Source organism: Monodelphis domestica, chromosome 3, assembly GCF_027887165.1.
Source record: "Monodelphis domestica isolate mMonDom1 chromosome 3, mMonDom1.pri, whole genome shotgun sequence".
In the NCBI taxonomy this organism is placed as follows: domain Eukaryota; kingdom Metazoa; phylum Chordata; class Mammalia; order Didelphimorphia; family Didelphidae; genus Monodelphis; species Monodelphis domestica.
In genome coordinates, this window is record NC_077229.1 from 141971744 (window position 1) to 141984006 (window position 12263).

At 39.4% G+C, this 12263-nt stretch overlaps 1 protein-coding gene across 1 annotated transcript in view; it reads left to right on the forward strand.

Annotated features, from left to right (window-relative positions):
- Window positions 1-12263, forward strand: part of SNTB1 (syntrophin beta 1) — a 340635-nt gene that overhangs the window by 284509 nt on the left and 43863 nt on the right. The window contains exon 4 of the mRNA XM_001381027.5: window positions 4449-4588. Coding sequence (XP_001381064.1) covers window positions 4449-4588 — 140 coding nt within the window. The remainder of the gene's footprint in view (window positions 1-4448; window positions 4589-12263) is intronic.

Sequence of the window (12263 nt, forward strand, 5' to 3'; positions counted from 1 at the left end):
CTGGTACCTGGTGACCTTTTGTATTCAGGCAACAAAGAATGATGTCAGTAGCCTGAGCCATTAGTCACCTGGACCATTTAAGTCTTCAGGATGGTTTCAATTTCTTTTAGGGAAAACAACAAGCCCAATACATATGATAGAGGATTCTAATTGATATTCCTCCTACCACACACACATGGGATGCTTCAGTTAATAAAGGGGGAAATGTTACAGGACCCTGAAATTTCACCTACTGGCAGAGTATGAAAAAAGCATAGGATCTTGGAAGGAATAGATCTTGGAAGTCATTGAGTATATAACCTCCTCCTTTTACCAATAAGGAAACATGTACAGAAAGACTAAATGACTTTCCTGGGATCATGAAACTAGTAAGTGACTGACACAGGATGAGAAGCCAAGAACTTCAGGTCTTCCTGACCTCAATTCAAACTTACATAATATCCACTATACTACCTAGAATCATTTTCTCAATATCATTATTGCTATTGCCCAGTGTAAACTTTAATTTTCTAAAATTAATACAGTTTTTAAGGTAGTCCTTCATGTCTTGGATGGGCTCCCTCCTCACTTCTGCCTCTTGGTACTCCTAGCTTCTTATAAAGTACAACCCAAGTCCTGCCTCTTTCATGAAGTTATTCCTGATCCATCATTTATTGAGTCTGTCTCTGTCTCTCTGTCTGTCTCTGTCTCTGTCTCTCTCTCTCTGTCTCTCTCTCTCTCTGTGTCTCTCTGTCTCACTCTCTGTCTCTCTCTCTCTGTCTATTTTTCTCTCTCTCTGCATTTACTCATCTGTGTTCTTGTTGTATGCCCATAGAATGTAAGCTCCTGTTGGTCAGAGATTGTCTTGTTTTTCTCTATTTTCTCTCTGATGTCTGACACAGCATCTAGCACATTTAGGAGGAAGAGGAGGGAAGAAAAGGGGAGGAGGAGGAAGAGTGAAGGGAATGTAAGGGAAGGAAGAGAAAAGGAGAGTAGGGAAAAGAGAGGAGTGGAAATAAGATAAGGGAGAAAAGGGAAAGGAAGGAGGGAATAAGCATTTATTTAGCACCTACTATGTGTGTTACAGTTAAAAGAGTGTTTACCTTAAACTGTGACCACGAAAATATGGTTTCAAATCAAAAATATAGTGGTTGCCATGGGAAAATTCCCAAATATTAAATATACCCAAGTCAGCTGGGTTTTATAGAGATTTTTATTAATACAAATGAAGGAATTAATGAAAGGGAGAGAGAGAATAAGAGGAAATAATGGGAAAAGGGCTAGACCAGCCTATGCCAGCCTAGGTTTAAGCCTTAAGAGAGAGATCAGTCAGTCTTTAATCCACTCACCACAAAATTTGTCCCAAGCAAGATTCTAGTGTTCAGAGACACCCTCCAGTTCAGCTCCTCAGCTAAACTATTCTGACTTCCCTTCAGAGGCCTTCTGACCTCCTTTTAAAGAGATTTTTCTCCTATGTCACCTCCCCTAAGTTTTCACATATACCAATCACAGTAGATGTTTTCCAAAGGACTGACCATTCTTAATTCACACCTGAGTAGACTGAGCTTTTTAGTAATTCACACCTGAGTAGACTAAAACTTCACACCTCTTTTCTTAAGCTTGTCCCTTGCAAGTTTGCAAGTTACCTGACCTTTTAGTGATTAATTTGACCTTCATAGGTACTTAGCATCCTTTTGTATTAGATCTAAAAATAGACCTAGCTTAAGGGCTTTTGCTTTACTATAAGTATGGGTTAAGTACTTTTCACTGTTCAGTAAGGAGTTAACAACTTTATCTTGCCCTAAAGTATGCTTAAGTATGAGTGGAGTAATGTTAGAGTTTTCACATTCCTGATCAAGTACCTTCATTGTTTAAAATGGGGAATGGTTTTAACCAAATGTTCTAAGGTAGAGTCTGAGAATTTTTAATATTCACAAGTCTGAGAAATTTTAAGATTCACATATGCCAGGCACTGTACTAAGAACTTTGTTGATACAATCTCATTTCATACCCCCCAACAACCTTGGGAGACAGGTGCAACTACAGTCTTCATTTTACAGTTGAGAAAATTGAGGCAGATGGAGCTTAAGTGACTTCTTAGGTCTTTCTGACTTTAGACTCAATACTCTAATCAGTTTGCCATCTAGCTGTCTAATTTACTATTTAGAGACTTGACCTGTGCTCTGGTGTAAAGGATTCTATCTAGTAAGACAACTCTCCCTCTACCAATGTCCTATGACTTATAGCCTCAGAGGCACTTAATCAATATTGAATTGACATGGACTGATGTTCTGACATGTTCACATTGCAGTTGACCCCTGCAAGGCAAAGCTCATAGGTCACATCTGGCAAGGTCTTTGAGTTGGCCTCTTGGGGAAAGCCAAAGCTCTCTCTTCATGTATTTTTTGGGACAAACTTGGAAAAGTGATTTCTAAGTTTACTGTAGAGACTGAAAGAAGGATTACTCTATGTACTCCAAGAACTTTATGCCTAAAAACTTTATAGCTTATTCACCTGGTAGGGTCTGACCTTCTCAAAAATAGCTTACTGCTGTTATCACTGAGCATCCTTATGTCATGATGGAAAGACTTCTTTCATTACAAGATAGAATATCTAGGTCCCAGGCCTGGCTCTGCCTCCAACTTGCTCTGTGACCTTAGGCACATCACCATTATTCTGAATCATGTTGTCTTCATCTGCACAAATATACGTTAGGCTAGACTATCTCTGAACCTGTGGGCAATTCTAAAATTCAGCAAATGTACATCATGCCCCTATTGTATTATTTGTCAGACATCATGCTAGGTCCAGTCATATAAAGATTTAAAAAATGACAGTCTCTGTCTTCAAGCACTTATGATCTTCCTCAGGGTGGGAGGAGGAGAGGAGAGGGAAAGCATAGGAGGGATATGTCACATAACCATGATGTGCTCCTGAGTGAGATCCAGGCCATGGTCCCTAGGAAAGTCTGAGGACAAGAAGATCATCTTCACTGTATAAACAATAAATTTTTATTGCTAACTTTAGTTTTTAGATCACCTACATTTCCTAATGTATCCCTCACGCCCAAAGAGCCATCTCATAATAAAGAACAAAAATGTTCAGCAAAGCTAGTATTTAAAAAATATAATTCTGATATTATATCCAATGTACATGCCAAAAGTTCCATACCTCTGCAAAGAAGCAGGAAGCAGTTCCTCTCTAGGGCTGGTTGGTCAGGCTAATTTCACACCATTATATTTCAGTTGTTTTGGTTCTATTTACATCATTGTAGTCATTGTGTATATTGTTTTCCTGCTTCTGTTTACTTACTTCAGTTTATCTAAGTCTTCCTGTGTTTTATCATATTCAGCTTTTCTTAAAACACAGTGACCTTCCCTGACATTCAGGTTATTGTTGTTCAGTCATGTCCAACTCTTTATGACCCCCTTTTGGGGTTTTCTTGGCACAGATACTGGAGGAGTTTGCCATTTCCTTCTCTAAGTCATTTTATAGATAAGGAAACTGAAGCAAATCGGTTTTAAGTGACTTGTCCAGAGTCACACCTATTTGGCCATTTCCCAAAACCACTTTAAATAACCGAATCTCACCAAAATAACAAAATAAGTCAGATTGGTATGAAATTGCCCACCACCATTCCTGGAATTTCAATTGGAAGGGTGACATTTCACAGGTGGGAGAGTTCCTCAAGGAAGTTAGGGAAAAGAGGAAAGGGACTTATCAAGACAGGTATACAGATATGAAAAAAAAAATCAATCAGCACACTTTTGTTATTACTACACTTCAGGCACTGTGTTTGGCATTCAAGATACAAAGAGCAAAAAGAAATAAATAATGATTTGCTATCATGACAACCAAGCTGATGTTTCTGAATTGTCAACAGGGCCATCCAGTTAGACTAAAGATTTTGAGAGATTGCCTAAATCCTAGAGCTGAGCTGCTAACTGATAACAGCAATAGCAGTAAGGGTCAGAGTAATATTGTGAAGTAGAATGCAGAATCGAACAACTCCCCAGGACGGTTTCCCTCTTTAGCGTATTTTCCAAGGCTGTGGCTGGTTCATTCCAAAGCTTTCAACCCTCATCCTTTTGTAAACCACAAATGCAGTGTAACAGAGAACCAGCTGTGAATGCCCCGCCCCCCTCCATGCTTTTAACTGTGGAATAAAGGCCTCAGGAATGAGTGGCAAGTGAGAAACTAAGGCTAGCAACAAATGTTTACTTGGCATGGGAATCTGACTTCTGTAGCCACTTAGTAGACATACCAGGTGTTTTTCAAGAGGGTACATTATTTTTTCCCCTAGGATCAAGGGCCAAAGATTATTGTCTGTTTCTTTCCATTTTTTCCCAACATAAATAATAGACTCTCCTGTTATCAGGGCTTGTGTCTGTAGCGTTGCCAACTCCTCCCTCCCAAACACCCCCTTCTCTGGGAATTGTTTGACAGAGTCTCTCTCTGTTCTATTTCAGGTGCCAGGAGAGAATGAAAAGCACTGGAAGCCAGCCTTGGTTATGCTGACTGAGAAGGACCTCTTAATCTATGACAGCATGCCTCGGATGAAGGAGGCCTGGTTCAGCCCTGTTCATACATACCCTCTGCTGGCTACCAGGTACCTGTAAGCGTGTGCTTGAATAAAAATTGATCTGGAGTCTGATGCAATTGAGAGCTTCCCACTGACAGAACTATTAAGTTGCCCCTTGGAGATCTCTTTTGGACAAAAACCTGGGTTCTGTGCCTAGCTCTCATTCTAGGCCAAGTGTCATTCAATCCAACCATTTGTCAGATTTGGGGTTGGTTTTGTTTTTTCTTTTAATCCAGAAAATGGCAAAAATAATAATAATGATATATGATCATATAATATATGATAATGATAATAATGATGATTTATAGATCATAGGGATATTATGAAATTTCATTACTTGTTCATTTGGCTTGGAAGTTACCTGCCCAAAATCATAGAGAATAAGGAACAGAAACAGGATGCTAGGTTAAGTCTTTTGAAATAAAATGGCATTGGAATGCAGCTGTGTGACTCAATGGAGAGGAAGCCAGTTCTAGAGACAGAAGATCCTGGGTTCAAATCTGACCTAGGATACTTCCAAGCTTTGTGATCCTGGATAAGTCACTTAATCTCCATTGCTTAGCCCTTACCACTCTTTTGCGTTGGAACCAAACATAGTGTTGATAGAAAGAAAGAAAGAAAGAAAGAAAGAAAGAAAGAAAGAAAGAAAGAAAGAAAGAAAGAAAGAAAGAAAGAAAGAAAGAAAGAAAGAAAGAAAGAAAGAAAGAGAAAGAGAGAGAGAGAAAGAAAGAAAGAAAGAAAGAAAGAAAGAAAGAAAGAGAGAGAGAGAGAGAGAGAGAAAGAAAGAGAGAAAGAGAGAAAGAAAGAAAGAAAATTATAAAATGAAATTAAAGAACCTGATTTTGAATTCCAGCTCTGTTCTTTACTGTGTGGGTGACCTTGGGCAAATCTTTTCATTTCTTTGCTCCACAAATCCTTATCTGTAAAATGAAGATGTTAGATTAAAGGTCCTCTCTAAGATCCCTTACAGTCCTAAATTTATGATTCTTTGAGAGACAACATATAGTAGAAAGAGCCCTGGGTTTTGAATCAGAGGACCTGGGTTTGAACCTCATTTCAGTGAATAGAGCACTGGGCCTGGAATCAGGAAGACTCATCTTCCTGAGTTCGAATCCAACCTCAGTTTCTTACTAGCTATGTGACCCTGGGCAAGACCCTTGTTTGCCTCAGTTTGTTTCCTTATCTGTAAAATAAACTGGAGAGGAAATAGCAAACTTCTTGAGTATCTTTCCCAAGAAAACTCCAAGTGGGGTCAGGAAATGTCAGGCTTTACTGAACAAAAACTTGTCCATTCTTGGCTAGGTCATTTCATCAATTAATTCCTCCATGTTGTTTCATCTGTCAAATGGGTAAGACTCAATGACCTCTAATGATCGTTTCTTCTCTGTGGCACGTTGGTTCTGATATGCTTTAGTTTATTTAGAAAGGACACAGAGAAGCTTGAGAATATCCAGAAGAAGGTGGCCAAGATAGTGAAAATACTCAAGACCATATCACGTGAGGATCAGAGGAGAAACTGGGGATGTTTAGCTTAGACGAGAGAAAACTTGGATGGCAAGAAAGGATATGATAGTTTCATTCAACTGTATGAAGGCCCAGCACATGGAAGAACATTTAGTCTTGTGCTGGGTGATTCTCAAGAACAGATCTAGGAACAGTGTTTGGAAGTGGCAGAGGGACAGATTTCAACTTGATGTCAAGAAAAAATCTCCTGCATTTGCCCCCTTCTCTTCACTCACATAGCCAGTAGCCCTAGTTCAAGTCTTCATCACCTGCAGCCTAGATATTATGATAGCCCCTAAGTGGTCCCTCTTCCTCCATGACCTCTTCTCCCTAGTCCATCCTCTGCCAAGCAGCCAAAGGGATAATCCTGAAACAAATCTGACCATATCATTCCTCTTTTCAATAAACTCCCGTGGCTCTCCATTACTTCCAGAATCAAATGCAAACTCTTCCCCAGCCTTATTAGACATTGTTCTCACTGGTGCATTCTTTGATTCAGCAGACTGCCCTTCTTTCTTATCATTAAAAATAATTAAATCCTCATTTTCTCTCCTAGTAACAACTCAAAGACAGATGGGCAAGAGCTAGACAAACAGGGTTAAACAATTTGCTTGGGATCACACAACTGGAAGTGTCTGATGCCAGATTTGAACACAGGGCCTCTCACCCCCTGGCCTGGTGCTTTATCCACTGAGCCACCTAGCTGCCTCTATTCTTCTTTCCTTTTCTAGCACATGACCCTCTTCCCATCTCTGGACCTTGCATATTCTGCCTTCCATACACAAAACGTCCTCCCTCTTTACCTCCATATTTTAGAATTCTTAATTTCCTTTAAAGCTCAACGTAAGTGCCATTCTACATACATTCCTGATTCCTCCCATCCCTACCTGCTAAAAATTGTCTTCTAGCTGTATTGTGTGTATCTGCTAGATCAAGGGTCAACAAACTCTGACTGTGGGCCAAATGCAATGCAAGAAAAATTAAATACAATAAAAACTTTATGTAAATATGTAAAAAACCATTCCTAGATCACAGGTCATATAGAAACAGGCAGCAGGCTTAGTTTGCTGACCCTTCTTGTAAGTTCTTGAAAATGTATATTCCTCCTTCAATAGAATGTAAACTTAGGGGACAGGCAGCTGGGTGGCTCAGTGGATTGAGAGGCAGGCCCAGAGATGGGAAGGTTCAAATCTGGCCTCAGACATTTCCTAGCTGTGTGACCCTAGGCAAGTCACTATACCTCCACTGCCTAGCCATTACCACTCTTCTGCCTTAAAACCAATACATAGTATTGATTCTAAGGCTGAAGGTAAGGGTTTAAGAAAAAAAAAAGAATATAAACTCAATGAGGAAAGCAACTATTTGTTTCATTTTTGCATACCCAGGACAGCTCTTGTTTCATAGTAGGCAGTTAATAAATGTTTATTAATTGTTTTTAGGCTGTCTCTTTTTTTCTTTTAAACCTTTACCTTCTGTCTTAGAATTAATACTGAGTATCAGTTCCAAGACAGAAGTGCAGTAAGGTCTAAGCAACTGGGATTAAGTGACTTCCCCAGGGAAATGTCTGAGGTTTGAACTCAGGATCTCCTGTTTCCAGACCTGGTATTTTATTCACCGAACCACCCAGTTGTCCTGATTTTAGGCTCTTAATAAATGTTTGTTGAATGAATAAATGACCAGAGTCCATATCTGGAGAGCTGATTGGGGCTAATGAGAATCCATACTGTATCTTGTGAAAGATCACCAATTTGAATCTTCTTCAAACCACAGAGATAAGCTAAAAATTCAGTGCCTTGATCTTACGCCCAAATGGAAAATGTGAAGCTTTCCAGCATCTGCCTGTTATAGTATCATATAGTAAAGATACTGAAACATAAAGAGATTCAGTATCCAATACAGAAACATGAAGCAATCACCCCATCAATACATTCCGTTACTCTGGACATAATCACCTGGCCTGGCTACTTAAGTGTGAAATTACTGCTTGTTATCATACATTGATATTAGCCATATAAATTCAATCAAATGAGACCCACAGTTACTCTCCTGCTCTTTGCTTGGCAGAATACAAGGCTAGAGCATTTCCAGCATGCTTTCCAGTTGCCAGCCACTTAGTCCTATGTCATTCCCCCAGCGGTGCGGTGTGGCATTGATCATCAGGAGAGAAACTTCTGAGATTGTGAACCCATCCAGCCTGCTGCTTGGCGCCCTGCTTTAATGTCCCCATGCTTCTCTGTCCTCATCCATAAAAGGGATGATGATGGAAGGATGGAGTTGCCCAAGGCCCTGGGGATGGGGAAAGAGAAATGCTCATCTTCTTAACCCATCTCTTGGGATATTTATTGGCCATGGACTGAAAGGAGGACCCAGCCTCCCTCCTATTAGCTGTTGCCAAATTTCCATTATGATTTTGGGAAGCCTACTAGAGAGAGGATGAATGTGCAAACAGCTTTCTTTCTTGGCTGATGATCAGGGCAAAGTCTCCTTTTTGAACTCTCTGGTCCTTTTGTAGCTCAAGGTTTGGAGTTATTCAAAAGAAGTTATTATTGTGAGAAGCAAGGTTTGCTTTAGCAGGAGACTCAGACCTTTTCACTGCTGAAGATAAAACAGTTTCTCCAAAATATGCTTCTGTGCTCTGGTTATTGGATTTTTATAGCATGGGAAGGCTTTGTGCTTTCTTTTTTTTTTAATCCTTTAGTCCCATCAGAAGTTAGGAACAACTGGGGCAGGTAGGTGGCTCAGTGGATAGAGCTCAGTCCAGAGACAGAACATGATGGGTTCAAATCTGGTTTCAAACACCTCCTAGCTGGGTGTCCTTGTGCAAGTCACTGAACCCCAAATGCCTGGCTCTCTCTACTCTTCTGCCTTGGAACCCATATTTAGTATTAAAGATAGAAGATGAGGGTAGTTTTTCTAAAGCACCTACTATGTGCTGGGCAAAACAAAAAAATAGCCCTTGCCCTCGAGGAGTTCATAGTCTAATCAAGGGAAACATGCATGTGGCTATGTGCAAACAAGATCTATACAAGAAAAATGAGGTCATCTCAGAGGGAAAGCAGCAAGATTAGGGAAGAATGGGAAAGGCTTCATCCCACTGCAAAAGGTGAGGCTTTACCTGACACTCAAAGAAAGCCAGAGCAGCCAAGAGGGAAAGATGAGAGGAAAAGGAGCTCTGGGTATGGGAATCAGCCAGTGCAGATACAGAGAGATGGGGCGTCTGAGAGGTCATGGCATTGGATCTCAGAGTACGTGGGGGACAAAGGTGTGGGACTGCTGAAAAGACAGGAAAGGAATTGGTTCTGAGGGCATTAAAAGTCAGACAAAGGACTTGATAGTTGATCTTGAAGGTAAAGGGGAGTCAATGGACTCCATTCCTTAGAGAAGTAACGTGGCAATAGTCAGAGGAAAATTGTGAAGCCTTCAGTTATCCAATGTCCCTCAGTTAACTAGTTCCCCTTCCCAACATAGAGGTTGTTATTGGTGTTGGGCAGTCATTGTCCAACTCTTCATGATCCCATTTGGGAATTTCTTTTTTTTTTTTTTAAACCCTTACTTTCTGTCTTGGAGTCAATACTGTGTATTGGCTCCAAGGCAGAAGAGTGGTAAGAGCTATGCAATGGGGGTGAAGTGACTTGCCACACAGATAGGAAGTGTCTGAGGCCAGATTTGAACCTAGGACCTCCCGTCTCTAGGCCTGACTCTCAATCCACTGAGCCACCCAGCTGCCCCCCTCCCCCATTTGGGAATTTCTGGCTAAAAATACTGCAATGACTTGCCATTCCCTTCTCCAGTTCATTTTACCAATAAGGGAACTGAGGCAGACAGAGTTAAGTGACTTGCCCAGGGTCACACAGCTAAGACATATCTAAGATAAATTTTCTTGACTTCAGGTCCCATTACTCTATTCTTCAACCACCTCACTAGCAACATGAAAATGTTAAAGGAGGTAACGGAAAGGCTTGAAGTCAGCAGGACCAGGTCTGAATCCCACCTTGTATTCTTATTAGCTGTGGTACTCAGGGCAAGTCACAACTTTTTTAAGCCTTCTGCAAAACATTGATGATAATTCCTATGGTACAAGGTTGTTGGGAGGCTCAAATTAGTTCATGTATCTATAGTGATTTGCAAACCTTAAAGCCCTATGTTTTTATTTTTTGATAGCATGCTATTGTAGAGAATGAGTTGCATTTGGAGTCAAGAAAATATGGGTTCAAATCTTGCCTCTGACACTGACTAGCTATGTAACTTTAAGCAAATCACATAACCTCTATAAGACTCAGTTTCCTTATCTATAAAATGGATGGGGATAATAACTGTAGCATTTATGTCACTGTGTGGTTATGGAGATTAAATTAAATCATGGATGTAATGCACTATTGTCAGTGATGACGATGATATGAGGGGGAAGATCTTAGTTACTATACATAAATAAAACATTTTGTTTCATTTTGATTTTGAAAAAGAGTCAAAAGACCTATTTAACAACTGCGTGATATTGGGAGAGTCACTTTATTCTTCAGCTTTAAAATGAAAAAATTAGGGACTAGGTAGCACAGTTGATAGAATGCCATAGTCAGGAGGATCTGGGTTCAAATGTGACTTCAGATATTTCCTAGCTGGGTAACCCTGGACCCCACTTGTCTAGCTCTTACTGCTCTTCTGCCTTAGAACATACACTTATTATCTATTCTAAGGTAGAAAGTAAGGTTTTAAAAAAAAAGAATTGACATTAAACAGAAGGTAAGGGTTATTTTTTTAATTAAAACCTTTTTTTTTATATGAGAGAATTAGATCGAAAAGAGAAAACAACTTGGAAAGACTTAAGAACTCTGATCAATACAATGACCAACCATAATTCCAGCCAACCAATGGGGAAGTGTGCTACCCCATTTCTGATGGAGAGATGATGGCCTAAAGGTGCAGAATAAGACTTAACATTTTTCACCATGGCCAACAAGGGCAATGGTTTTTCTTAGCTATTCATATTTATTACAAGGCTTTTGGTTTTTGTTCTTTCTGGGAAGGGGATTGCCATAAGAAAAGAAAAAAGGGAAGAGGGTCACTGAAGCATTTTTACAAATATATAGAAGAGAACATGAGTCACAGATGAGCAACACAGCTTTGAAAGATACACGTTGAATGAACTATATATTTTAAAAGAAAAGGAAGCCCTATGAATCTCTTGCTTTTCAGCTCATTTTTCTTTTTAAATGTATAATAAACTAGCTGGGCAAGACACAACCTCAATCTGCCTCAGTTTCCTCATCTATTAAGATAACCTACCTCACAGGATTATTATAAGAATCAAATGAGATAATATTTATAAATATTTTTGGAAACAATATTTGTAAATAAGGATCAAATGAGATAATATTTGTAAACCTCAATGCGATATGTAAATGCTAGTAATTGCTATTTTTAGATAGGCAGTTTCATAAACAATCCTTTTTCTATTCTATGGTACATAGGGAAATGCCCTTTTTACTTGATGATTGTTAAATTCAGAGTAAAATTTATCAAATAAAATAAATAAATGAGGTATAATCTTAAAAGTCCCATCCAGATCTAAATACGTTAGTGTCATAAAGTCCCACAAAAGCATACATGACTGATATATTCTGTTTTTCAGTCATATCCAACTCTTTGTTTCCTTATCTGAGGTTTTCTTGGCAGAGATACTGAGTAGTTTGCCATTCCCTTCTCCAGCTCATTTTACAGATGAGGAAATTGAGGCAAATGGGATTAAATGATTTGCCAGGGTCACACAGCTAGAAAGGATCTGAGGCTAGATTTTAACTCAGGAAGATGAGTCTTCCTGACTCCATATCCCACTGCATCAACTCCCTTCTGTACTTATCTTTACTTATCTTCATGGTTCTGATAATCAATAAGCATTCATTAAGTGGCTACTCTGAAAGGACATGGATAAGAATCCCACAGAATGAGAGTTTTTGGATGGTTTGTGATCTGCATCTCTGGGAGAAGTAGTCACTTTGATGAGATCATCAATTCACTGAAGTATTGAAATACTCTTATAGGGTGCTTTGTTATTTCCAGAGTGCTTTTAAATATATTTTCTCATTTGATTATTGTGATGGCAATACAGCAAGCATTTAAACCTGACCTGGAATTTTGTTGGCATTGGGAACTCCCAGTAAGGAAATCCCTGTTATCTAAACAGATCAAAATCTATGATAGT